At 49.4% G+C, this 27347-nt stretch overlaps 9 protein-coding genes across 9 annotated transcripts; 6 read left to right on the forward strand and 3 right to left on the reverse strand.

Moving 5' to 3' along the window:
• Window positions 1-517: 517 nt before the first annotated feature.
• Window positions 518-848, reverse strand: BCR38DRAFT_461480 (diphthamide biosynthesis protein; the record flags this gene model as incomplete). The annotated part of the gene is made up of 2 exons (XM_040862533.1): window positions 518-592; window positions 645-848. 2 exons carry the CDS (start codon window positions 846-848, stop codon window positions 518-520), a joined length of 279 nt encoding a protein of 92 aa, XP_040710363.1.
• Window positions 849-1440: 592 nt separating this feature from the next.
• On the forward strand, window positions 1441-3626 carry BCR38DRAFT_355380 (ABC transporter transmembrane region 2; the record flags this gene model as incomplete). Its single annotated transcript, XM_040856944.1, has 2 exons — window positions 1441-2163; window positions 2217-3626. 2 exons carry the CDS (start codon window positions 1441-1443, stop codon window positions 3624-3626), a joined length of 2133 nt encoding a protein of 710 aa, XP_040710364.1.
• Window positions 3627-5635: 2009 nt separating this feature from the next.
• On the reverse strand, window positions 5636-7009 carry BCR38DRAFT_528282 (cytochrome P450; the record flags this gene model as incomplete). The annotated part of the gene is made up of 1 exon (XM_040865421.1): window positions 5636-7009. The coding sequence occupies one exon, from the start codon at window positions 7007-7009 to the stop codon at window positions 5636-5638; it is 1374 nt and encodes a 457-aa protein (XP_040710365.1).
• A 3975-nt stretch (window positions 7010-10984) lies between these two features.
• BCR38DRAFT_490346 (uncharacterized protein) lies at window positions 10985-11869 on the forward strand (the record flags this gene model as incomplete). Its single annotated transcript, XM_040864512.1, has 1 exon — window positions 10985-11869. The coding sequence occupies one exon, from the start codon at window positions 10985-10987 to the stop codon at window positions 11867-11869; it is 885 nt and encodes a 294-aa protein (XP_040710366.1).
• Window positions 11870-16162: 4293 nt separating this feature from the next.
• Window positions 16163-17632, forward strand: BCR38DRAFT_355178 (uncharacterized protein; the record flags this gene model as incomplete). Its single annotated transcript, XM_040856933.1, has 3 exons — window positions 16163-16470; window positions 16534-17126; window positions 17499-17632. Coding segments are annotated over 3 exons (1035 nt in total), but the record flags the coding sequence as incomplete, so codon positions are not given.
• An 893-nt stretch (window positions 17633-18525) lies between these two features.
• BCR38DRAFT_469296 (FAD dependent oxidoreductase-domain-containing protein) lies at window positions 18526-20578 on the forward strand. Its single transcript, XM_040862799.1, has 4 exons — window positions 18526-18904; window positions 18981-19110; window positions 19164-19216; window positions 19272-20578. The coding sequence occupies exons 1-4, from the start codon at window positions 18662-18664 to the stop codon at window positions 20331-20333; spliced, it is 1488 nt and encodes a 495-aa protein (XP_040710368.1). The 5' UTR covers window positions 18526-18661; the 3' UTR covers window positions 20334-20578.
• Window positions 20579-20652: 74 nt separating this feature from the next.
• BCR38DRAFT_478542 (uncharacterized protein) lies at window positions 20653-21399 on the reverse strand (the record flags this gene model as incomplete). Its single annotated transcript, XM_040863111.1, has 2 exons — window positions 20653-21279; window positions 21336-21399. The coding sequence occupies 2 exons, from the start codon at window positions 21397-21399 to the stop codon at window positions 20702-20704; spliced, it is 642 nt and encodes a 213-aa protein (XP_040710369.1). The 3' UTR covers window positions 20653-20701.
• A 1678-nt stretch (window positions 21400-23077) lies between these two features.
• BCR38DRAFT_414219 (uncharacterized protein) lies at window positions 23078-23588 on the forward strand (the record flags this gene model as incomplete). The annotated part of the gene is made up of 2 exons (XM_040858911.1): window positions 23078-23095; window positions 23172-23588. 2 exons carry the CDS (start codon window positions 23078-23080, stop codon window positions 23586-23588), a joined length of 435 nt encoding a protein of 144 aa, XP_040710370.1.
• Window positions 23589-26030: 2442 nt separating this feature from the next.
• On the forward strand, window positions 26031-26924 carry BCR38DRAFT_355392 (uncharacterized protein; the record flags this gene model as incomplete). The annotated part of the gene is made up of 2 exons (XM_040856945.1): window positions 26031-26374; window positions 26447-26924. The coding sequence occupies 2 exons, from the start codon at window positions 26031-26033 to the stop codon at window positions 26922-26924; spliced, it is 822 nt and encodes a 273-aa protein (XP_040710371.1).
• Window positions 26925-27347: the final 423 nt, after the last annotated feature.

A 27347-nucleotide genomic window follows, 5' to 3' on the forward strand; every position in this document is an offset into this window, starting at 1 on the left:
GAGTCTCGAGTGGTCCCTCGTCGGTTGCTGCTCCTCTAGCCAAATAATGCAGGAATAACCCCATGTAGCAGTCACTGCACATTATGGCCTGCGGAAGCTGAAGTGAGCCCGCTGTGCAGCTACTCCACAGGCCGACCCTGCACTTTTTCAGGTTCCGTTCGACTGAGCGTTCTGGTTACCGGACTTGTTGGGTCCAGTGAACTGGGGCCTTCCACTGCCGTAAGCGGTGACAACGTCTGTGGTATCTTATTCTCGTCGCTTGTCCAAAATTCTGGCGGTTTCGGTCTGATGGCTCGGATTTCTCCAGCTGCGTTCACGCTTTATGTTGTACTCCATGGGCTATGACCAGTGACCGATTCCCAGTGCATGTGCAAGCTTGGCGAGACGATGGCGCAACCGTTAAAAGCGGATTGTTTCTTGTGGGCGCAGCGCGGTGATAATGTATCGAAGTGTAGTAGATCTACCGGCAACCACGGGTATGGGACTGTCGCTGCTTATCGTTCGTAGGCGCAAAGTTTCAAGCGGCGACAGGGACTTGGTCGGCACGCTGCTCGGTCGCGGGGGGATCTGGCTCGGGCTTGGGCAGATCGTCCTGGATGAAAATGTCAGTCTGAGAATATCCTCGACATCAAACGTTCAACTACCATATCGTATATCACTCTGATCATTAGACTGCAACTGGGACAGACAGCGATGTCCGTCGACTCATCCTGAAGATCTGCCAGAGCGATCTCGAACTTATCGCCGCAGGGACAAGGATAATGGTAGATCTGCAGAGCCTCATCGAAGGTCATATCCTCGATCTCGACCTCGTCGTATACTGCGATCTCGTCTTCGCCGTCAGACATGTTTGCGATGCGTGTGGAGTCTTCGCTGGTGTTGCGATAGAATGAGGACAGTGAAGGAAGATGCCGGTCCAAAGCGTCAGAATGCGCCGGCTTTCTCAAAATTTGAGATGACCCCGCGGAGGCAACTTGCTGCTGTCGGTTCTAATCGGAGTTAAAGAAATTACCCCAGAGATGCACGAGCCACTTTCAGCCCACTTCCCCAAAGCACAAGCCGGCAAGGGAGGATCAGACGCTTGCTGCTAATCACATGCCACAGTTGCTTTGCTTGTTGCCCTGATTCAGGAAGGAAGTAGCGGCGGTCTTGATGCTCGCCGAGGAACGCACGCCGCTCTGATCTAAATGTAGAAGCCCTGGGGGTCCGAAGAACAAAGTGAAATGTCAACACCATGCAATACGATTGTGCAAATCTAGCCCAAGCGAACGCATTGTTTACTCTGTATGGCGACAACCTACACCCATTGCCATCGTTTCTTCACATGAATCGATGATAAATTCTCGTTGACCTCTGAAGACGAGCCACCCTCTTGAATCCCTCCCTTAGCTCAGCTGCCAGCTCTCGTGCTGACCGACTCCTTTGATCGCAACCCCCATCATGGCGGTACTATCTAAACTGGCCCTGCCCGACCGATCGATTAAGGACATTATCGCGCAAGCGACCAACCTCTACGTTTCGAACCGAACTCGCATCTCCCGTGCCGTCTACCTGACGCTCCTCATCGCCCTCGTGAACCGCGTGCGGCATGCAATATCCGAACAGAAGGCTGCCTCCGCGCGCGAGGCCGCCAAACGCCGGTCCGGCACCACTTCGAGCGACATACCCGAAGCCACGCGCAAGAAGAAGGTCGAGCTGAACCGCGAGTTCTTCCGGGCCCTGCTGCGGCTGCTGAGGGTCGTGATACCGGGCTGGCGGAGCAAGGAGACACGGCTGTTGCTTAGTCACAGCTTCTTCCTCGTCATTCGAACATTGATTAGTCTGAAGGTCGCGGAGATGGACGGTGCCATCGTGAAGGCGCTCGTCAAGGGCAACGGGAGGGACTTTCTCATGCGCATTATGTGGTGGATGTTGATCGCTGTACCGGCGACGTTCACAAACTCCATGCTATCGTATCATCAAGCCGAATTGTCGCTGAAGTACCGGACGAGGTTGACCCAGTACATTCATGACAAGTACTTGTCCCAACTCACCTTTTACGGAATCTCTGCTTTGGACGATCGAATAAAGAACCCGGACCAGCTCATTTCTGTTGATGTGGCCAAGTTCTCGAACAGTCTAGCGGAACTGTACAGCAACCTGGCGAAGCCTATCTTGGACATGGTAAGTTCAAATAACCCATGCATTGAATCCTCGCAATGGACTAATAAATGCAGACGATATACACATGGTCGCTATCCAAGAGCGTAGGTGGTGAAGGAGTGGTCTTCATGTCATTACTGGTCCAACTCTCAGCCAACGTAATGCGCACACTTACACCACCATTTGGGAAATACGTTGCGGAAGAAGCCCGCTTAGAGGGCGAGTTTCGTTTCCAACACTCCCGATTAATAGACCATAGCGAAGAGGTCGCACTCTACGCAGGTCACGAGGCCGAGAAAGACACGCTTGACAAAGGCTACTTCACGCTTATTAAGCATGTGAACTACATCTTGCGTCGGCGCTTCTACCACGGGGTTATGGAAGACTTCGTGATTAAGTACTTCTGGGGGGCTTTGGGCTTGCTCCTGTGCAGTGTTCCCGTTTTCTTCAAGATGCCCGGACAACTTGCCGGCGCAGTGGTTAACATGGGCGACCGAACCGAAACGTTTGTCACCAACAGACGCATGTTGCTAAGCGCATCTGATGCATTCGGTCGCATCATGTTCTCGTACCGTGAAATTATGGAGCTCGCTGGCTACACCTCACGTGTCGCGTCGCTCCTCGATGTCATGGATGATATCCAGGCGGGCCACTTCGAGAAAAAGCTCGTTTCCAGCTCAGGTATCGAAGACAATGAAGCTGTGCTGCGAGGTCGCGGCAAGGTGGTCGAAAGTGCTGATATCAAGTTCATCGATGTACCAATCATTAGCCCCAATGGCGATGTGCTTGTGTCGAAACTGTCCTTCTCCCTCAAGCAGGGCGACCACCTCCTCGTCGTTGGCCCCAACGGTTGTGGTAAATCATCCCTCTTCCGCATTCTCGGTGGCTTGTGGCCTGTCTACGGCGGCACAGTATATAAGCCCCCCTTCTCTGACATCTTCTACATCCCGCAACGACCCTACCTCTCCCGCGGCAGTCTGCGCCAACAAATCACCTACCCAGACAGCCTACGTACGGTCCGCGCCCGCGGCGTCACCGACGCCCAACTTCTCGACATGCTCAAAATCCTCAATCTTGAGCACTTAGTGGAACTCTACCCGGAGGGCTGGGACGCCGAAGCCGAATGGCGCGATGTCTTGTCAGGGGGTTTGCAACAGCGCGTCGCCATGGCTCGTTTATTCTACCATAAACCCCGGTACGCGATCCTGGACGAGTGCACGAGCTCCGTCACGCTCGAGACGGAGAAGGTCATGTATGATAATGCTAAGGCGCTGGGGATCACACTCATGACGGTGAGTCATCGACGGAGTTTGTGGAAGTATCATAGTCGGATTCTGCAGTTTGATGGACAGGGAAATTTTGTGTTTACGAAGCTGGATGCGGATAAGAGGTTGAAGCTGGAGGATGAGAAGGAGGATTTGGATGTGCTTTTGAGGCAAGTGCCAGAGATTGAAAGGAGGATTGGGGAGTTGACTGTTGATTGAGGGCATGAATGAATGGAAAGGGAGTGGGGATGGATCAGGGTGAAGGATATTATGTAATGTGCAGGCCGGATGGCTTTGTTATATATGTAGGTGTCTATCGCGATGATTGCGATGATTGTTGGGGGCATAGACGATCCCTACTTCGTTGGCACGTCTTTTCTTTGACTAATGATCAATTCAATACTTGTATAATCAGGTGCTGTCTCTACGGCAGAAAGGGGGGTCAACCAGACCTCCCTTGACTGCGCGTACCTCACTAAAGAGAGACAATAACCTCAAGCAATACCCATCAATCGTTGGTCTTGACTCTTCAACAAAGTCTGCAGGTACTAGTTAGTCCTATTCACGCGAAATACAGGGTCCCATTCTATGGAGCAACGCACCGTCCGTGTCGTTGGCTATGCTGTGACAAAAGGCCCGCATTTGACTTCAGGCAAGAAATTGGCTAAATAAAGTTACGATTGAGTTCTCAGGCTCGTTGTTAGAGAAGTACAGAACAGTATCCTGATGTTAATGAACAACTTACGTAGTATATGGTCACTAATGTGCCCGTCATTAGCCAAGCCCCAAAGTCTGTAGACATCGACATGGGAGGAGGGGAAATGCCGCTTACCATCCAGCGTTCTCGATATCAAACCTGCGATTGGGACAAGATTGGTAGTTTTCTGGGCGAGCTTCCTGTTCAACGCCTCATCCCTATTTCACTGGGCTGCTTCTTGTAGTTTTCTCTCTTTTTGTCTCGCGGCGCTGGTTTCAGTCTCTACTCTTAATCTCATCTCCGCTTCTAATCCTCGTCTCATTTAAGCCTCTTCTAGCCGTCTCACCTCGGCGATCTGAGCTTGTCGGCTTTCCTCATACATCATTCGAGGAGTCTCGTCGCTGGAAACAGTGTTCATGACCTGGTACAACACAGCGAGCTGGTTTTCGACCAACTTGATCAGGAGCTCCCGGTAGATCTGCTCCGCTGCTACGATGTATCGCATTCTCTCCGAGCCTCTATTGACGACGTCGTTCATTGAGCCAAAGAGTGGTAGACTGGGATCCGGGTGCCCAGCAAGATGCTCGAATCGCCAGGCGAATTCCGTTCTATGCCCGAACTGGAGAGAACTGGGCATCTATGTTCCGGGTTGGGTGAATTGACTTGTATCGAACTCGCCAATATCTTCCGGCGGATTACCGTACTGCTCGCATGCCAGGAAGTCTGTAATGGAAGCAAATTTGGGCATGGCAGCTATCACAGGTGATGAGGGGCTCATACTCCCCGGCAGGATGAATTGCCCTGATCCGCAGCCATGAGCACACCAACCAAATTATCTGTTCTGTTCAGTGGCTCAAGTTTCCGTCGGTCGTATCTTCTGGGTTACACTTCGTCGTATTCTCAGAATGGGAAGTTTTTAAAGAACAAACCTTTGAAATAATTCAGTGATGATGAAGCTCTGAATCATTGCACTCTGTATTTGCCCACCATCCCCCGAACATCCAATACTTGCACTTCTGTTCTGCATGCCAGTCTTGATGGAACGGGTCATACAGTCATTTATGTTTGCGAGTCATGTCTGCATGATGCCGCGACCGTATTGGGCAGGAATTGAAACAGCTCTTTTGATTCAGTGCAAACGGCACATTCAGACAATGCACTGAACGTACCTCTATACTCATGCGGCCCATAAAAGCTGTTATTTATGGTTGCCGCGTAAGCGTATTGTTTGTAATATGGGTATCGGGGTAGTTGCCCGGGAGACAACACTGTCAAGCTTCAGCTTGCAGTAATCTATAAGCATGTGGAAAACTTACATTTTATAAATTCCAACTGGATATGAATGCTGCTTAATGGCGCTGTCAAGGGGACTGGACTCTGAGACACGATCAGGGGTCGAAAGATGTCAGCTATTACTCGAGGATTCTTCGTTGGTCTAGAGCATGCTGCTTCGTGGCTCAACTACTCTCTACTCATGTCTAGAAGTAACAGGCTAATATCCAAGAGTGCTCAAAAGCCTATGGGTCTGGTTCTAGCTAGTTGCCTTCTCGCTCCAAATCTCTGCAGGACGGAAAACGGCCCTCAGCTCAGCCTTCCTCCACAACATCTTCATGCGGCACTCCGTAGGCCAATCATACCCATTACTCAAATCATGGGCCAACGTCCAGTTATACCGGTACACCAGCTTCGAAATAGTAACCCGCATCTCCATGTAGGCCAGATTAATTCCCAGACAAGAACGCGGACCCAGGGAAAACGGCCATGTGAACGGCTTGTCCTTCGACCGTTCGCCGAGCCACCTCTCCGGCTCAAACAACTCGGGATTGTCGACAATGCGGCCATCGTGTTGAATAAACCAGTTGTGTGAGGTAACGCCCACGCCCTTGGGGATGTAGTGTCCGTCGACCCATTCGCCTGGCGATTTTCTGGACGGTCCTGCGGCTGTGGGAGGGAAAATACGCAGCAGTTCCTCGATGACGGCGTTCAGGTAGGGTAGCTGGGCGGTGGAATCGCCGGTAATATCTTGGTAGGATTTGAAACTGGTCCGGATCTCGCGCTGCAGCTTTTCCATGGTGCTGGGATTGGTCGAAAGGTACCAGATCGCTGCGACAAGGCCCACCGCGGTTGTTTCCGCTCCGGCTGTGATTAGCACGTTTGCTTCGGACGCCATCTCGGCCTCGGATAATTCTCCACTCTGGATGATGTTTGCGAAGAAATCTGGGGTGTGTGTATCACCCATCTCGATTCGTTTCTTCACCCTTTCGAGTGTCAACTCTGCATGTTGTTTGTTGCTCTCGATGATTGCTTTCAAGGAAGGCGAAAAGAGCGCCATGAAAACCAGCCAGAGACCCAGGATGGGGAGTCGTTTCCGCAGGGTGAACAGACTGGCCGCATAGATAGACGAGTAAAGAATGGAAATCCAGAAGTGCGAGCGGCCTTCTTTGACCGCCCCGAACGACTCCCCAAATGTCAACTGGCCAGTGATGTCAAAGGTGAGCCACTCGTACGCTGTACTCATATCAACGCCATTGCTTGACGTCTGGCTCAGATGGGCAATCTTGTCCATGAGAAGATCGACGTGCTCGTGGATGATATGCTCCTGATCTCGCAGAGATTGAGTTCGAAATCCAGGGGCAAGCAATTTCAAACGCTGTGCGTGTCGTTTGGGGTCCATCTCATAGGCTACGTTGGATGGCTCGCCGATGTCGTACATGAGATCCGACTTGGGGAAGAGCTTGCGCATCTTTGACGGTGGCCCGTATATGTCTTTCACGGACTGGACGGAGCCGAAGGACAGTTCATTGGGGCCGATGCGGACGATGTCGCCGTACTTCACGTGTGCGTCGTGCAGTACCCAGGGCCAATAGCCACCCATCCATGCTCGAGCATACCAAATCTTCGACATGTTAGTGAATATGGGAGGGCGAATTGGTGACATTTCAATGTGCGTACCTCTGATATGGCTGCAGAAAATGGGCCAGGATATTTCGCCAGTGGATGAAACCAGAGACTGTAGACGCACCATCCCACCCAGTACAACAACAGCTAGAGACGGAGGTCAGTAACAGCTGTTTCTGAAGATAGAGAACTATACCAGTGACGCCCCCGTGAGAATTGAAACAGTTACAAAAGCCATTCTAGTGACTTGGGATGGTGGCAGTTCGTCTGCTTTGAAACTTCTCCTGATATATGATTATGGCTTACTAGTCTTTTAGATCAAGAACTTTGAGTTCACGAAAATAATGAGAGTAGTTTCGCACACATTTATGCTGCCGAGGGACAAGTTTATACTTCCTTACCCCACTTTGTCTATCCCAACCTGAGTTATTCCTCGAACCAATTTCAGTCATTGTAGCACCGACACTAGAAAATGGAAACCTTACTATTGGCCACTCAGCTCGCTACTTACAGCAATGTACCGTTGGATATTGTGGGCGTTAAAATAGAGTAATGTAATTGGTTGACCAAAATTCGCCACGAGAGAGTCTTGCGGGGAGTTGTATGCGTTTCATTGCCTAAATGAACATAGAGACGTCAGTGTTACCACGTCAGGTTTCAAGATAATGCGACTACAAGAGAGGAGTCATATGCTTCTCTTTTCATACGTCATAGATACTGACCATGCTCTTTTCATACCGCTCTATTCTACGCCAGTCCAAATCAATCGTGCTTACTTTACTTGTCACCATGTCACAGTATGGCTAGACTGGCTAAGGTGGAAATAGGGTGATACGTGACCCCATGGGGGCTACCCTATAGCGATAGATAAGATAGATAAGATAAGAGCTATGAGCTCTGCCAGGCCGGAATAGCTGACCTGGCCATCCTTTCCCAATACATCAATTTACACCCCATATGCACTCGCATCATAGGGGTAACATGGACACCCCGGCCGACGGACTCGAATCTCATCCATCTGTGTTCTCATACCAAGCCATTGTTCCATCCCAAGGCCTTCTTTCGTAACTGCTTCTATCTCAGTCAAGGCTAATATCTCATCTGACTAGTGGGATAACAATATTAGGCAAGAAGGCCTAGGTATACTTAGCCCTTAAAATCATTGGGAGGCAACCTGTTCCCGTTGTTTCGGCGAGTCCTGCGACTTCACAACTCTCGCTTCGCCAACATACCGTGCATCTCTGCACCAAATCATAACCGTCGCATCCTACCAACTCGTATTGGATTGTGGGCAAATGGTCTTGTATTGAAAGTGTCATGATCTCTGGAGAGTCCTGAGAGAAGTGAAGGGCGGCCATAGGGGCCTTATATAGGTAGAAATAACTGATGCCTGCCCCACATCCAGGACTTGTGTGGTTCAATGGGTAGAGATCATATTGACCCATACCGGGTACGGTTTGCGGCTTTACTTTTCTCCTTTGACTTAGCAGTCTTGACGGAGTAGCCTTGAAGGTCCGACAACTCGCCGTTGGTCAGCGTGAGAACCCCCTTATAACTTTTCTTGTCGAGGGCTTGTTTTTATATTGAAAACTGTTCGCAAACCTGACAACCCGAAGATGATCGACTGGATCTGCAGCATGCGTCATTTCGGATGCTCCGAAATGGCAGGTTGTCCCACGGCTAAAATGGCGATGAACGTTGTCTATGTGACCACGGAGAGGGGGATCTAGGCTATAGCGTATAGTGAGCTGTCTGATCCCAGAAGTTTAGAAAAGAAAATCGAAATCATGCGTGGCTTACATACAAGTAGCTCGTGACAACCCATTGTCCGTCGTTCGGAAATACCTGAGTAAAATATAACCCGAACCGTCATCTGTTCCATACTGCAAGTTCGTCAAAGACGACTCTGAAGAAGGTTAGATCGAGTTTCATACGCGCCAGCAAAATTTTGACTACATACGCTTACGGTTTGTGATGACGTGCTTTAATAACCCCGAAAAGGTAACGAGGCACGCTTTAGCCAATGGTTATACCCGTGACAGACTAACCTGGAAATAATCGGTGGATAGCAACTGGAGTCAGCCCACGATGGGCTGAGAGGTATCGTTTGGAAGGTGTTAGAGACTGTATGACTTTCTGCGACGGAGATGGAAGCACTGGCTGCTGGGTGCAAGAAACAACTTGTGAACATAAGACATCGCATCTACATGTCGGTATAAGTGATCCAAGCTCAATTGTGAGCTCTGGTGCCGAAATTTATTATTCAGCTATATCGTTTACGCGCGGAAGCCGTTTGATTGGGAATTGCACAATAAGTTTCCGGTCGAAGGGAGGCTGTGAAGGCGGAGGTGATGCAACACGCTGCACTAATCAACAGTTATCAAACGAAGACAAAAAATAGTTTCATGATTGACGGCGATGTGTGTCGCTGTATATTTGTGCCTGTGGGTAATACAGGCAAGAGAGCTGTATTGGTGGCACTGATAATGGTAACCAGGAAAAGGGGTTATGGGCCCGATATACTACAGCTCGCACATTTCGATTAGATGCGAAATGATCAACCAGATCTCTGCTTCAGTAAATGCAATACATCTGCTGCGGCCCCGGGTAAACCACAGCGCATATACCACCCGCGGTTGCCCTGCTTCCTGATCTTGCAGCTAGCAAGTCGGATAGCTTCACAATCAAGCAATAACATCAAGATGCACCCGCCCTGCTTTATCCAGAACAGCATCTGATGGTTTATCCTGGGAATGCCCTTTTCGCTTTCGTATTTCCATGTTCATCATATTTGCTCCATCTCCGCTTGGTGTTGCTATATATTATGGTAGCTACTTTTTAAGTGGATTGTACCAATTTATAGGTCCTTTGGTGGTTGTGTGGGCTCAGCAAACTTCCCACCTTGGCGTATGATCTCAAATGATTTCAACTATACTCATATTGGCATTGGAACGTCGACAGAGTTTTCTCGACCATAGATTTAGCAGTTTAAGGACTAGCACGACGTTCGGTGTATGAGTTATTGCAAAAGTTTCTGTAAGTTACCAAACAAAACTAAAAGATAAAAACAAAACAAAAAACTTAAATTAGAAAGAAAGGAATTAAAACTACACAGAAGTCTTGCAGCCCGATTGGGGTTCCTGATGGGGAAGCTCGACGTGCGTCTGGCACGAGTGGACGAACGCCCAACTTTAACAGCCCATCGGTTGCCACACATGCATTACACCGTAAAAGACTCTGTAGCTATTAAGTTTTCATACAAATTGAAATACCTTTGATAGAAACACCATAAAAATCTCAAAGAAATTTAATTTTCGAGACACTTAGTCCCAATCCTGGCTGCCTCTCGCCATGGCAGTTGGCCAAGTCACTTTGAGAAAGACATTTACTCAACACACATGCGCGCCATTTGCAACGGGAAATGACGGTATAAGCATTGCCAAATATAATAAATGCGACCATTCATGGTGGGAAAGAAGCGAAAGTCACGCATCCTAATGAAAGAGGAGTTACATATTTCCAATACAGGTGGTGGTGTATAGGGTACCGGCGAACTCTATTGACCAGAGTGAGCCCCCGTTCCAGACTATACTTGCATTTGCGAACCGGAAACGTTGGTTCAGCGAAACTCAAAAGCCGTCCGGATTTTTCCCATCGCCTTGATGATGGGTTATAAAGGAGGATTTTCTGATGCTATTCTCTCCTCGAAAATGCTTCTCATCGACATACCTGTTTCCAACATATTCACTCGGATTTCGTTGACCCTTCTGGATACGACACAATCAATCTCCATACTTTGACTTGTTCTTGCGACAATATTCGGAATTATTTCCGATTATCTATCATTTTACTTCCTATTTCAATTTCAGCTTTGACTTATTAATACTCTTTCCGAACTTTGGTCTCATCAACGCTCCTCGGCCATTTTTCATTTGGATTTTACCTACTTTATCTTATGAAGATCTATCAGGTACAAAACACAATGGCCCCCATCAAGACTTCGACGACAACTCGTGGTCCTGCTGTCCGCAATGACTGGCAAGACGGCGACATCGCCTTCCTCAGGCCAATTTCCGAGTTCACTCAATCCGAATACGATGAGCACATAAAGATTGGAAATCTTCATCTCGGCGCCGCCGGCCATCCTGTCGTCATTCTTCGACGCCCCAGAAACTCCAAGTACGCTGTAGTTACCACCGTGTCGGCCTATGCATCCGACGCGAGTAACGGCTACCTCGCACCTTGGAAGCAAAACAAGCACCAGAACCGGTGCAGCAAATACGATTTCCGCTCATTCGTTGGCTCGGAACGGTCTGACCCCGAACGTCCCTATCTTAAACTCGAGGGCGATAAGTTAATGCCCAAGGAAAAAACGAGCTGGGTCTGCCTTCAATCCATTCACCTGGTCCGCTTGACCACATTGAAGACTTTCACCAGACCCAAATCACATCTCCGCATGGCAGAGAAGAGTCTCCGGGATCTTCGTGCTGACATCATTATGAGAAATCGGAATATCAAGACCATCCTGAACGATCCCAGGCTCGTCAAGTTGAACCCCCCTGTCAATACTGGGGCTGGGGCCTCTTCAGCCAAGGCTGTCAACACCGATGCCCTAAACAACAAGCCGATGGCTGCCTCTACTTACGCTCGCTTTCCAGCTATACCATCAAAAACAGCACCAGCAGCTCAACTTATCACCACGGTTGTGGCAACCCCAGAATCAGGCCGAGGCAACTTCACTGCCACTCATTTCCCTAGCCTCTCGGCCGCCACTCTAGTCAAGAGGACAGGCGTTAAGTCGAGATCATGCAAGCTTACCGCCGCTGCTGTCAGCCATACGCCTCAACAGATGGCCGCTGCCGCTTGACCAACGCAAACTTTGACAATCTATCGTCAAACCTGGACCAACTCAAACCACCGAGTCCACCGAGTCTTCAGTAACCAGTACGAAACTCCCTCTTTGCAGCACAAGCAGCAGAGGTTCACATTAGAACCCGAATGACCACCTGAGACAACTTTAATAATAGCACCGACGTCCTGAACTAATCCTCATGGCGCGGGAAGTTTTTAACGCTGTGTCATTGGCAATTCTACATCTTGAAAAACGCCAAGTGTGCAGCAACACATGTCGCTGTGGACGTGACCTGGTGCTAGTATTCACCTGGAGCCTCCACACTGCGTTCAAAACCCCGACCCAGGGAGCAAAACAAGACAATCCCAATCCCACCAAGAATATCCTCAACACAGAGCCGGAATTCAGAACGAAGTCCGCCCCACCTCATGACATGTGGTAGTGAGCACTTTCTCTTCAAGCCAGAAGCCAGCTCGGTAGCTCAGCCTTCCAAAACGAAAGCTGTTCACAGCTACAATCCACGTCCTGGAGTGTTCACGCCAAGATCTCAATTTCAATTATTGACCTCGAACGAATCATAATTCCAACTTAGGAGACATTCCGGGAGAAGACCCAGACTTTACAGGCACCTTCTGTGGCTGGAACTGCGTATGAATCAACACATGGCATCCCGTACTGGCAACGACACCCAAAAGCACAACTCGACCACACTTTTGGGTTACTGTGCCACCCAAAAGGGAGTCGAAACCAGTCTCACTCGACGGAAAATTTTATTTCCACTCGCAAGTCCATTGCAAGGTATTGACTGGATGGAAAGAAAATCAGTATTAGAGACCTTCACTAGTTTGGTAACTCCATCAGGAAGCTTCCTAATATTCGGCTTGCTTGCTCATGTCAGACCTTATAACTACCAAAAATACCTCATTCTAGAGCGAGTGGGTCCCTCGTCTTTTGACGGTCAATTTGGTCCAACAGCTCACCACATCTGACATCTACTCAAACTATCACCAACCAATCAATCCACAGACAAACTCCTCTACAACCGCAACTGGTTGGCAAATGCGGTCTCTAGAAGGAAGCACTTACGGAGTGGAGTGCTTTTGAACTGACAATATCGCTACCCTAGACGTAGCCACGGGAACAGATGAGATGGAATGAAAGTAGCACACTCCAGTACGCTCTCTATTTGACAAATAGGATAGCGAAAAAGAAAAGAATAGATCACACTGCCGACCAAACACAGGATTTCCGTAATTGCGGTGTTCATTGGTAGCGAGAATTATTTCAATGCTTTCATGACGACCACGTTCTCGTTTAACACAGCCGCCCCATCCAGTAGATAATTGAAGATCCATAGCTACATAACAAGCCGGTCACAAAACCCCTGCTGTGACTCATGAGAATTTTGATATTGACCCAAGGTAGCGTGGATGAACCACACAGCCTGCCTCGGTCCTGGAATCCAAATAACAGTTTCAAAAATGAGCTCTTTATCTTGACGTCTTTTATGGTCACCTCTGATTCAACAAATTAAGGTTTCTGTGGGAAATATAGCATATATTGGCCGTGATAATGATGCGGGAAGAAGCCAGGAAGCTGCAATGAACAGTGGAGCTAATTATCATAATAGTGGCCTGAGCAGGAACCGGTCCTGGCAACAGGTTCTCTTCAAAGCATTACACTAGCACTGTTGTTTGGATCCCTAATTCCACCTATTTCATTTCAACCTCAACGACAATACATACCACTACCAAATTCAAAATCTAGTTGACACCTAATGACGGACAGCTCAAGTACATATGATTTTCCCAAATGACACCCCTGCCAGAAACAGTCATGATACAGATCAAGGAGTAACGTGACTGCAGTTAACCACCATCAAGCTCCGATTCATTGGGTTGTCGATGCGATGGCTCGGTTCCGAAGCTTCAAAATCCCATCTCACACATATTCAGCACTGACAGTGTTATATCGTTGGCCTGCAAGGGTTGGCAGAAACGTCGCAGATGAGCCGTCAATGTTCCACATACCCCCATGGATCAGTGTGTACGAAGTTGATGCGAAAGAAAACGTCTTGTTTTAGTCGTCATCAACAGAAATTTCCGGAATGCAGCTCACAGATTATCTCAAGTTTGGCCTCACGTCGTAGTAATTTCGCCATCGCGCCCCATCTGCTGCTTGATCTGACCCTCAGGAATGTGATAGATATCTGCTTCTACTTCACCAGAAGTGCCACATCGTCATCCATAATCAGTGCTGTCTACGTACATGTTCAACACGATTTCTATAAGCCGGCTTAACCTGGCCGCTTGCCATTGCTAGAAGGTGTGACAGTATTGCTCATGCTCAGATAATTTATCTCCCTTGAGTTTGTTAGCCTACTTAGACATATCCATGTCACTTCTTAGAAGGCTTACTCCTAGAATGAACCATAACATCGTCGGTACCTTCTAGCAAACATCAAGACCAACTTACCACCTCTTGTACTTCGCGGCACGACGTCTCGGGTTATTCTACGGAACCGAACATTGGTCCCATAGCACTTGCCGGAAACACAATCCTCGATGCGCACACTCAGTGCGAGGCCTTTCATGACCACACTCATGCTACAACCATATTTGTCGTTAGTCCGATTCAACTTGTCCGAGAAATACCCGAGTTGAGATCTAAACTGGCCCAGTCAGAAGAGAAAACGGAACACACCTCGGCTCAGCTCGAACAAGAAAACGAACAGGAGGGGCTACCAAAGACTCGAAATGGGACCTGAAAGACGCAAAATCGCAAACCCTTAGTTTGTAGTCATACATCCTAGATATTGCCCTAGAGGAGGTTTCCCGCTTCAGAGAAACTGTCCTTGAAGAACTTGGATTGGAGGAGATGCTAACTCGGCCCAGGACTTTGGTGATCGGTAAAATGCAATATGCGATTGGATTGAGAACTAGCTGATACCGGTATTTGACGATGAGGCAAGCTCTAGAGCAGTCCTTGAAGGCAGGTCAAGAAACGAAAGACTGGTTGGTGGTTTATGTAGTGGTAGAAGGCTTTCAAAGCTCAACGGCTGGAGGCAGGGATTTGGGAGTTTCCCCATTAGGTCAACGCTCCTGCAATCAGACGAATCATAAACCCCCTTGTTCTAAGGTATTGGGAGTCAATACAGCAGGGACTCGAAACATGTTCGAATCAAGAGTTTTTAAGGACAAGCACCTAGATATCAGTCTTCTAAACGAAACTAAACCATATGCAGTCAACTGTCAAAAGATGCAGTCACATTTTCAACTGGCTGACTCAATTGCACTTGGGCGGCAGTGAGCGGTGCAAGGTAGAAACTGAGGCTGGTCGTTTGGCGAATCGCGGCCGTTCTCCACCTGCAGGCTGCCTAGGCACAATAACGAGAAGAGGCATAAACAGGGCGATGCACGGCCATAGCTCAAAATATACAGATCAGGCTGCGTGATAAAGCTGTTGTCATTCGCCACTCGACGCAGACTTGGTCCCTCGCTGTGTCTCAGCCTGCTTTTCCTCGAATGCAGCTAGCACGACTCCACCTCCACCCCGTCCGGCACATATGGGTGGACTGACGCAGTCAACCTGCCAGCCTTAAATTACATGAAGATTGTTCTCGAGAAAGACGCTCGTCGGCCGAAACTATGGTTATCCGTGAAGTTGAATCCTACACTTACTGCCACCCCAACGCCAAATCTGATAGGTACGAATGAGCCACAGTGGCTTATAGGCCTGTATAGCCAGTGGGCTCCAGTGGCGTGCCACGTCTTAGCTTATGCAAGGATCGGACATGTATAAACACGCTGCTGTGACGTCCCTATCTTGAGGAGGGGCAGCGATTAACTCGTCGTAATCAAGTCCCCTACATTACACTGCTAGTATCAGCCTGGTGACCCTTGGTGACCATCAACCGACTTCTCTGTAGTACTCTCGTCCTTCACGCTGTACTGAATAACCGTGACAAAATCCAACCGAGTCCGCACAGCCTTGCTTCCGTTACCAGTGCTCAAGTCTCACCATACCCCAAGGCTTCGGGTTGGGACAATCGGCCACAGTCTCAACTCCACGCAGCTTGAATCAGTCAAGCAGCCGCGACAGCTCGATGGGATCGAAGAATAGCAAACTGCGATCGGATTCAACTGGACGGCCGTATGGGGAAACGGACGCAACCATTTTGCAGCATCTTACGTTCAAAGCAATGCAACCCACGACATCAGATGAAGACCATGAGTGCGTACCTCAACGGGCTTGTTTGTCAACAAACTCTCTCACCGACTAACACAACAGCATCACCACAAATTTAGACAACGTTATTCTAGACCAGCACAAAATGGAGACAGAATCGTGTTCTGTCAACGCACCCCGCGAAGTATTCCCAAATTCATGCGGGATTGCAGCATCTGTACCGACAGCAAACCACTACCAGAATTCCCCATCTGTTCTGTATCTAAATTGTGCACACATCCACCGGAAGCATGTCTCGAATGCATCACGACCTCGATCAAGACTGACTTTACCAACAAGAGATGGGATCAGATTCATTGTCCCGAGTGCCATGCGCCGATGGAATATCAGGAGGTGGAGCTCTACGCGGACAAGGACACTTTTGCCAAGTAAGACAGCCCAAGCACAACTATTACAAACAAATCCACGAAGCCTGCCATGTGCCTGTGCAGATACTCAACCATCGCATTCAGGAGCGCCGTAGGCAAAAGCCCCGACTTCATCTGGTGTCCCGCCAACTGCGGCTCTGGGCAGGTCCACGAAACCGGCGACGACCGCCCCATCGTGTGCTGCGTTCAATGCAAACACAAGTTCTGCTTCCGCCACCAAGTAGCGTGGCAAAAAAGCCTTTCGTGTGAAGAATATGACCGATTTCTAGAAGACCCGGAGACCTTCCGCAGCTGCGTCGACCTCGACAACGAAGCAGCCGAAAACATGGCGCAGGCTGAGCTATCGGTGCGTCAGGAGCAGGAAGAGAGGGACAGGATATTTGCGCTGAGTCTTCTCGAGGCAGAACAAGCAGAGGAGGCAAGACGCCAGGCGGAAAGGAGTCGGTTTGAACGGGAGAGGAGGGAGGCAGCGGAAAGGGCTAGGACCGAGGCGGCGAGGGAGACGGAGAGGAAGAGACTGAATCAGACGAAGGCGGATGCTGCGAGGAAGAAGATGGAGGAGGATGCCAGTCAGGCTACGGTTCAGAAGACTACAAAGCCGTGTCCGGGGTGTGGGTGGGCAATTGAGAAGAATGAGGGATGTGCTCATATGACTTGTAAGTGTCAACGTTTCAAATTCAATCTATTCTTCTATATATTACCCTCCTTCGCTCCGTAGAGCACCGATTTGGGATGAGAGCCTCATCTGTTCCTACCCTTGTTCTGAGCACAGAACCGCGCTTCCAGCCAATGAAGTCCGGGTACCCGATGAAACTGCTGCTGAATAAGTGGCTTGCAGGTATCAAATGCCGGTACGAGTTCTGCTGGAAATGTTCAAAACATTATGGCAATAAAAGCAGCCAGTGCAGTGGTTTGTGTAGAGGCTGATGAGCTAAGCGGCTTACTTTCCTCGGGGTGAGAAAATTTGGCTTGCATTAGGGGCTGTTCGAGTTGGGAGTTCGGGACGAAGTTCTGATGATTGTCACCAGGCGCTAAATGCGAGTTCGAGTTTTGCTACGATTGCGGAGCAAGCCACAGAGATATTTTGCGGCATGGAAACGCGTTGCATAAGATTACGTGTCCGTGGCATATGGATAATTTGCCGGTTGCTTTGGCTAGCTGAACCAGAGACCCGGAGTGGTGTTATTCTCAAACCAGGGTGTTTCTTCGTAGGTGGGTATCGGCTACATGCTCAGGGGACCAATGTGGAATATCCCAAAGTTGGATGCACAGACGGAAACAACAAAGAAATACACTTGCTGGTGGCGCGCGCCGGATCAAACTCGGTCACTGATAAGACGCACCTGTAACCTTCGTTGTAGTCAGAAACGAACTTCTCTTTATGCGTATAAGTAACACATGAATGTTTATGTTGGGAAATAGTGAGGAAGCAAAGAGACATGAGTGTAGGTACTCTCAGCTGTTCGTTCGTGTCAAGGAGACTTGGCAGTGGAAAATGCCTTGTTGGTGGTGGCCGGACACTATAAAATGATCAAACCAGCAAACATGAGACAGGGACTTAGCATAAGGGACAACGGGAACGTATTTATTAGTATGTCATGAGAAAAAGCAGGGAGACTGTCTGTACAGAAGTTGAGATTCACGATGCTACACTGACTATACTGCCGTGAGGCTTACCGTGCGCGCAATTAAGGAGGTTTGGGGCATAATACTGATACCGCAATGTCCTTGCAGTTTGCGGATCGCAACAAGCTTTCCTCATTCTCAACGAATGAGTGAAAAAAACGAGCCCTTTTTTGTTTGCAAATTTCATTCAATACATATCCTGCGTCGTACTACATTACTAGGCAGGAATTGTGTTGAGTATACTATTGAGTTTAGAACAACGCAGCATCTCAAATCGGTATACGGTGCTGTCGTAGCGGACCCGGCATCAAACTCTCCAGCGTGTTGAGGGCCGATTTCAAATCCACCGGCCCGGGGAGATAATATTCGCGTCATCGGCAAATACAGCGGTGCCATATCGGAAGCGGGCGCAGTCCCCGCCCGTCGCCCAAGTGTAGTATTGATAAGACTCCGATGATCGCACTGCACGACACATTTACCGAATACACCTCCCAGTGCCTACTTCAGCCCTTTCGACGGCACTATCAAATTCAAGCCAGGAAAAATTCACGAAAGGTGCGGGAAAATGGTCGTAAGAAACGTGGAAGCCGGCTCAACCGTGGGCATCACAACGGAGAAATCAGATGCAGTCCTGAGCGTGGATGAATATGCCTCGACTGGTACAGACGGTCACTGGACCGGGTTTCCTAAGACGTCGGGTCAATCTCTTTCGTATTGGTTGCAAGGCGTGAGAGCCGATCCGCTGCTGGACCACAGGACAACGGCCGCACTGCCGTCTTATGCCGACACGGTCATTATCGGTTCCGGTGTAGGTGTATTTGATTACCCAAGGTTCGTGGAGCTGATGACAGAATGTTGACCCAGACATATTTGAATTGGAACAGATCACGGGGACACTGGTAGCGAAGCACCACTTGGAGGCTTGGCCGGAGAAGAGTGTCGTCGTGCTCGAAGCTCGCGAGTTCTGCAGTGGAGCGACGGGCAGGAATGCCGGGCATTGCAAACCGGATCAATGTGTGTTCCCTCAAAATCATATACCCAGATTCTTCCTGTCTAATGGCTTCCAGGGAGAGGATTCGGCAAGTACGAGAAAAGGTTTGGTGCTGAACAAGCCATGAAGGTGCGTCTGGTTTTGATCTTCGCCACAATAGGTTACTAATACAAACCGTCATCAGATATTGCAGAATGAGCAAAAGACTTGGGAGGACTTGGTCAAGTACGTCCAGGACGAGAAAGTTGACTGCGACCTCTGGGTGGGAGACACCCTCGACGTACCGATGACCAAAGAAGTCGCCGACATGTCCAAGCATGTATTCGAGCGCTACAAGGTCGCAGGTGGCAAAGTTGACCATATTAAAGTGACTCTCGACCCGGCCGAAGCAGCCTCAATATCGCGAATCAAAGAAGCTCAAGCCTGCTTTGCCTGGCCGGCCTCAACCCTCCAACCATGGAAACTAACTGCACACATCATGCGTTCCAACTTATCCAAAGGCCTCAACTTCAACCTCCAAACCTACACTGCAGCCCGGAAGGTCGTCCGAAGTGAGGAGAACCTGGACAAATGGGTCGTGCGAACCGATAGAGGTAATATTGAATGTACGCGCGTGGTCCATGCAACCAACGCCTACAGCGCCGCCCTCGAGCCGTCGCTGCGCGGGCTCATCCGCCCCACGCCACACATGTGCAACAAAGTCATCCCGCCCTCAACCTTCGCCGGCTCCAAGGCACTGCAGAACTCCTACGGCGTCCTGCTCCCCGACGGCGCACTATTCAGCATTAATCCGCGGTGCACAGCAGACGGGATCGTTCTCTTCGGGGGCTCGAACCCAGGCCAGTTGAAATTCGACGAGTGGCTCGCAAAGCATCCAGAAAGATGCACCGACGACAGCCTATCGGGCATCAAGGAAGTGACAGATGCCGTCAAGTCCTTCGCCGAGGAGCAGCTCGAGGGCTGGACTGAAGCGGCCACGGGGCCGGGGCAATTGTACGATTATAGCTGGAGCGGGATTATTGGGCGGAGTAAGGACGGGGTGCCGTTTGTGGGGGAGTTGCCGGGGTTGCCGGGGCAGTGGGTTTGTGCGGGGCATAATGGACATGGCATGGCGAGAGTGTTTACCGCTGCGCCGGGGTTGGTGAGGTTGATGGCGGGAGAAGAGTGGGAGGAGGTGGGGCTGCCGGATGTGTACAGGGTTACGGGGGAGAGAATGGAGAGGTTGAAGGCGGTTGCCAATGTTTGAGCGAGGGGTTCGCACAGTATGCGAATACTTGGGTACATTGATATTATCATATTTCCCGAGTTGATATGGGTCTTCATAAAGTCCTATGGGGAAGGGATACGGGGCGATGTGGTCAATCCTGAACGTTTCGCAAGGAGATCTCACACAGAGGCCTCCTAGCTTAAGAGTAGTGCTAACATGGTTTCTAAAGTTCTTAAGCGCCTGGGTTATTGGTGTCATTTCGTCTCCTTCGGCCAATGCAGGCGACGGTGCAAAAGTCCGAGGAGCCAATACACTTCTCTGCCCACTAACGTGTGTACCTTTTGTTCAACTTGGTCTATCTTCCTTGGCATCAATGTTGCCCATGCGCCTCATTAGAGGCTTGGTCCTCAATTTCTCAACAATCTCGTTCCCTCATATCTATGTTTGGTCTCCAGCACCAACTGTCCATCGTGTTCCTCAGCAGCCTTGATACCTGGCCTCTGTCCTGATGCCGTCACGACGCTCTCAAGGGCGATAGTAGGATACATGGCACCATTAAGACATATATTGACAGCAACGGTGATACCTAGCTCTACAGCTGGCCTGCACAAGCTGCTCCCGGGTTTATCACCGTCCTTGAGCAAGACTTCAATCGCCGTTCCCAAATCTCGCGAACCGATCTCACGGATTGCGCAATTGGATCTTGATTCGATAGTCGGAAGACCCCTCGTACTAGCCGACACTGACTGGCAAAAGGCCCCCATTAGCGAAGGCACCTGGTCCCGATTTGCCCGTTCAGGTATCCCTCGTACTAGATTACACTGGTTGCTCCGAAACCTCGGTGACTGAACCCGTGGTTTCAACACGCCGGGGTCAGAGTGTGGGCTCCCAAGCGCGAAGGCAAGTTGGTGCTGAGCTGCCAGTCGAGGAGTCCTTTGGTCTGTCTGAGGGCCTCGATGTCGGACCGCACCAGAATTTTTTCGTGCTCGAGACTGATTTAGAGTTTCTTAAATTTGCTCTGTTGTAAGCAGAGAGGCACACTTTTCTGTAATGAAGGCCATTGGCCACCTTCGCTCCTTTGGACTTGGGGAGACCAGAGGCACATAACAGGGCATTGCATTGAATGTGTACTCCATCGAGTTTCTCAAAGAGCGCAATGGGCCATAGAGGAAGACATACAAGAACACATACAAGTACGCACGCACTCTATCGGAGCGGAGAATACAGCATAATCGTCTTGGCTGAAGATACCGGCAGATGGGAAGGTACGGCCAAGCGTAGGGCTACACAACCCCGCTTCAAACCAGAAGTAACCATCATAGAGAAAGAAAAAAAACATCCTTTTTTGGCCTTCATATAAATCTCCGGCAGGTCCAATCAGCAGTTATTATAGCCAAGAAAACTCTAATATGGCCGTTGGACACCAAAAGACCCCGAAATGGGCCAATGCGGTCTGACACCATTCTCAAGCATCTGTACAAATCCCAAGCGACTTTAGAGGGGCAATCCAATGAGGAGGCACTGGCTAAGAAGCCGCACACCTCAGGGAGAGCCGGCTGCACAGGTTCAAAGAGCAGATAAGTCTGAAAGTCCGTGGGTCTCAGCACCTAAAGCAGGGATCTCAGAAGAATGGGGGGAATGGTAAGTGATCAAATACTTGCAGGAAGATGGGGCCCACGACCATATAAAGAGTCAAGCGGAGAAGGTTATAAAGGGTTATTTAGTTGGTTCAAACTTTGTAACGAAAAGACAGGTCATAATATGGCATTAACATATAACAAGCTGACACATTCAAGTTTGCCACTTCTCGTTATAATACTTGCATCATCGTCGCTAGCGGGAAAAAAGAAGTGGTGTACGTTTTCATAAAGGTGCGACAAGTAGAGTGGGTCCTTCTCCTTCTCACTTTGGTTTAGCGTTATATTCATTGGTCACCAACCTACGTACACATATAATGAAAGGCTACTGGCTGGGGCATGTCATGCAACAACACTTGTCGTCACCATCTTACAACTCTATATCTATCGCTGTATAGCTTCGTGTTCCTCCTTTCTATAGAACTGCCGAAGCCTGGATCGAGCAAGTATACTCGTGAAGATAAATACTTCCCAAGACAAAGACTGGTGATTTTATGCAGATCTTGTGGTATTGGACTGGTACTGGCATGCCGGCCAACTACATACGAAGGTGAACAAGGGGAGCACAAGTGGGCAGTCCAACCGCATAGGGGTTCCGAAGTAACTCAGGTGTACCCCACTATGCATGGGATCCATCTCACTACTATGTATCTCCGGTGTTTAAATCGGCAGAGTGGAGCATTTGACCAGCTTCCGGACCGCCAAGTTTACTATGGGCCTAGTGTGCAGGGTGTTGTTGTACACTACGCAGTAGTGCAAGACAACAAATCGCATTTGTTTTGGTGAATTAGCCACCCCGGAAATCCTTATGCCTTGGATGGGAAAGTTCTTGGGGTCTTTCACATTCCCATGTCCCCAAAAAAACAAAACGGTTTAAGAAAATAAAAAAAAGTTTCTACAAATACAATCAAACAGCCATCAAAGGATTTCCTGATGTGAACTCAGTTTGTCCTTCTCAGGCAAGATTTTGAGCCTTCCAATCTCCGGGCACCTTTTTCCATGAATGAATATCATCGCTCGCACGCCTGCAACTGTCATCCGGTTCTTCTTCTCCACTCCAAGGCACCAACGACGTGCCGACGTCTAGGAATTCTGATGCGCCACAGTCAGTCAGTCAGCATTGGAATGCAGCTGAGCGAGGTCAATATGGAGAGTTTCCAGCAGGTGGGTGTTAACTATCTTCGTTGGCTTGGTCTGGATGTTTCGTTTGATGGCGTGTGCTAACATGCTGTGGCCTTAGATCGATCAAAGCATAAAGCATCACCTGTCCTTTGCCACAAGCTTCCCTACCTACCGCCAACTGTCTTATACGTATCACCCCGATGCTTTCCGGTCCAAGAGCCAAAACGACTTAGTTGCCGTGGCTAAGCTCTCGAATGGTCTGCGGCGCAAATCTTCTGGTGCAACAGCATCGAGCCGACAGGCAGGAATAAAGGGAGACAAGAGTTCCCCCGAAATGGCCCAGCAGCGAGAAATACCAATTCCAGAGACCGTTTCCGGGCGCACGAAGAAAAGGAAATCTCACCCTGCTTGCCTCAAATGCAACCGATCACAAACACCGGAATGGCGGCGGGGGCCGGACGGTCCCGGTACGCTTTGCAATGTGTGCGGGTTGGTCTTTGCCAAGCGGGAAAGCAGGATGAAGTTGGACTGCTAGGATTTGCCGCAGTGTGTTCTCTTGGGGGCATTGTATTAACGGCAGGGTCCCTGGGGATAAGGTTATCATACACGAGCACGGCGTACACGGGCGTTAGAACAAATGGGACAGGGTCTGCATGATGCTGATGACGGCGCAGTGGTCTTTCAATGTATTGGGCACCGGGCGCATTGCGATCGTGGGATCTATGGGATATACATGCACAGCGTCTGGAGGATAGGCCAATACCCCTTTTTTAGCTTTTTTTCATGAAGGGCGCATAAGCCACCATCTTCAATTTACTATTGTCTTCTAAACCTCAACACGATACTATGCGCACCTGGCTCAATTGAAGTTTAATTACTACTCGCCCTCGCCCCTGGGGTCTAAAGATCCTCTATGTTGGTGATGTTGTCGCAGTGGCTCGAGCGATTCATACATTCCCCTCCCACCAGGTCCCCCCGCATGCACCGACGCATCATAACCTAAAAACCTCCACCCAGTTGTATATATTGGGAAGTATATGTTCGAGTTGGTCTCTTTCAATTCGGAATTTCAACTGTCCGGATACCCATCCTCAATCACCACCCTACACGGCACAGTCCCCATCGACCCGACCTTGGTACCCACATCCACCATCCTCTCGTGAAGACACTACTCTCACTCGGTGGAAGGAACTGCGCGCACCGGCCTAACTGATCGCATTCGCCTTTGTCGTTTGCCGTGTCCTACCGAAAAGCACGCTAACTTGCCGCTAGAGAATTCGCCCAAGCCACCATCATAAAAGATCACTTTCAAGTACTTCCATATGATGTCATCATGCCAAATCCTTACGCAGGCATGTTCCAGATACATCATCTAGCGCTGTGGTCAAGACGGCCAAAGGCTGGCCTAAATAGTATGCAGTGGGCATATTCTGTCATTGATAAGGTTTGACCTGACAGGCTTTGGTTTTTGAAATTCGTCTCGACCCCAATTGCGAGTCCCTGGCATGGGAAGATGGCGGCCAGGTCCGTCGAGTATTTCAGGTTGACTTAGAAGGGGCATCCTAGTTTCATATCTTAAGCACTGTGGATCAACTGGATGACTTAAGCAACTGCTTCCAGCGTTGGCTAGTACAGATTCGTGTTTTGGGACATCACCGGCACTGTATTATGTTTATAAGCAAGAGCATATCAGACCCAGCTGTATATTATGTGTAGTATGATATTGGACTGTATGATGCCGACAGATTCGTACGGGTGGGGGTCGTGACACAACATATCTTCGTCTTCGTAGATCAAGAGGCAGGTCACAAAGTTCCACCTATGTAAGTACATCTAGATCACCTACAAACTCGTTTTTATTAGATTATGTATATAATGTACTTTTAGAACATAGAGCTGACCAGGCATTGTCCTTTGTTGACATTTTAAGCCATTATCAGTTTATATGAGTTCTGTGGAATTGGTGGCCTGAGGTGATGAGACATAATTATTATTATTATTAAATACGCCGTAGGCTCGAAGCCCCCGGTACCTCTACTAGTACTCCCGTATGTCAAACCGTGCCCTAATGGCTGGACTAAATACATACGCTGCGTCGTCGGTTCGCCCTATTGGCGACTGCGTTGCGTTCACTACCATACTACGTTGGTTCTCAACCTACCAACAAAGTCCCCCCTGAGAAGATCGATGCTATCTGGGCCTTGAAGCTGTCCGACCCGTCATGTAATTGAGATACTTTAGTTTCGTTGTGCGGCTTGGAAAACTCCATACGTACATCGCTTCTTCACCTTCGTGTGTAGCTGGAATGCTAGTACCAGTACAATCACACACGTTCTAACCAACCAATTTTTGACAGCAACTAGGTAGCACACTGCCACATATTTGCTTTTGTATGAGGCTCAGCTTGGGTTATCCTTAAAATTCACCATTGATATGGACGACTTCGTCCCCATTATACAACGAAAAGTGCTCTTCGATTCTATGGCGTGCGGCAGATCCCAGGTCCTCTACACCTGACCTTTTCACTTGGATGTTCCGGTCCTTGCAAGAGTTTTTCAATACCTCTGAACTATATCTGGAGCATTTGAATACAGGCACCGAGTTACTCTTGCCTGTTGTTTGCGATGGCACTTTGAAGGTCGTTTTTCTCTGGCAAGTGAAGTCGGGAGTCCGTTTAGTAGGAATTCGAAGGACACTCAAAGCAAAACCTGCCTCTGCAAGGGCCATTATAAGTTATGCTTACTGCCAACTGTGGTAAAAGGAATCTGGGAGATTTGAGTTGATAGATCCCCTGCGTCCCGCTAGCTCGGTTGCTCCTTCTGTCAGAATGAGGTCATGCCGCATGCTCCCCTAAGTAAGGTCCCAAACAACCACTTCACCCTCAAATATACATCGGCTTGCTTTTACGAAATCAATTTGCCCCGAACAATTTGTCAAGCACGCCTAAAAGAAGAAGCAAACAAGAAGACTCGTTACGATGCCCAAGACAGCACTCATCAGCGGCGGCGCAAGAGGCATCGGCAGGTGTCTTGTCCGACGTTTCTGCGAACTGGGGTACAATGTCTATGTATTCGACATTGACGAAGAGGAATTGAACCACACGGTCAACAGCCATCTCCAGAGCTACACGGATGCCCAGAAGTTATCCTCGAGTGTATGCGACTTGCGCGACGCGGATGAGATTCAGAACAAAGTCGACGAGGCAGCGAGGTTTCTCGGCGGCAGGATCGACGTTTTGGTCAACAATGGAGGTATTGCGACGCCCCAGTGGAAGGATGGCCGGACTATGGCGGACCAGGAGACATTGGCTCAGTGGCGTGCGTGAGTTCTTTGTTTTTTTACTTCCGTTTCTTTGTCGCGGCAGAGTTTCCTAATTGACCAACATTGAAACAGGTACATAGACACTAACCTCACCGCGCCCTTCGCTGTTTCCCAGGCCTGCCTGCCATATATGCGCCAACCAGCAGAAGAAGCTCTTCACGTCAACGACAGTGACGCCGGCCCCTGCATAATCCACATTGGGAGCTTCCGCGCGCACCAGAGCGACCCCAACCAGGAAGGATACGCCAGCAGCAAGGCGGGCCAGTTAGGTCTGATGCACAGCATGGCCGTCAGTTTATCGCAGTGGGGTATCAGGGTGAATCTTGTCGCGCCGGGCAGGATCAAGGTCGCACACGAATGTAAGGATGGCGACGAGAAGGGGGTTGAGTGGGCTCATTTAAATGAGGATGGCGACGTGGAGCATCACTTGACTAATCGCGCTGGGAGGCCCAAGGATGTTGCTGATGCGGTGGAGTATTTGGCTAATGCTGGGTTTGTCTCGGGGCAGGAGATTATCGTTGATGGGGGTGCGAGCAAGAAGAAGGCTTAGGTCAACGGACTTAAGTTGGTGAATCCGCAGGGAGAAAGAAGGCTATACACACAAAGGAATTCATACACAGATGGTGGCTACAACCGGACTCAGCTATAGCAGCTGGTTCTGATAGGTTTGCTTGAGCAACCCGCTTGCACCTCCGCCTATATTCATTCATATTCCCGGACGTGAGCGCCGGTACTAACACGCATGCCAGTGGTTCTCGATGTAATATTCTACTATTTCCCGAAGTCTGAAAGCCAACCTAGGCAGATACAGCGAGTCATTGGGGCAATCCGTTGAATAGTCGGGGTTCCGCCGTGGTATGTCTGGTCCCTCTTGCTGTTTTTTTACAAGAGCACTTATGTATAATACTTTCTCGCAGATCTGAAGTCTTTACTCTTCTTCACTTGGGCGACATCCACCGATTGCGAGCTCCTG

The sequence above is a fragment of the Pseudomassariella vexata genome, assembly GCF_002105095.1.
Source record: "Pseudomassariella vexata strain CBS 129021 chromosome Unknown BCR38scaffold_21, whole genome shotgun sequence".
In the NCBI taxonomy this organism is placed as follows: domain Eukaryota; kingdom Fungi; phylum Ascomycota; class Sordariomycetes; order Amphisphaeriales; family Pseudomassariaceae; genus Pseudomassariella; species Pseudomassariella vexata.

Excerpts from the sequence above, each read along its gene's own strand:
- BCR38DRAFT_469296 (XM_040862799.1), top strand. The coding sequence starts at position 18,662 with ATGGTCGTAAGAAACGTGGAAGCCGGCTCAACCGTGGGCATCACAACG. Across the intron at positions 18,905-18,980 it reads CGGTCATTATCGGTTCCGGT|ATCACGGGGACACTGGTAGC; the intron begins GTAGGTGTATTT and ends GAATTGGAACAG. Across the intron at positions 19,111-19,163 it reads GCATTGCAAACCGGATCAAT|GGAGAGGATTCGGCAAGTAC; the intron begins GTGTGTTCCCTC and ends AATGGCTTCCAG.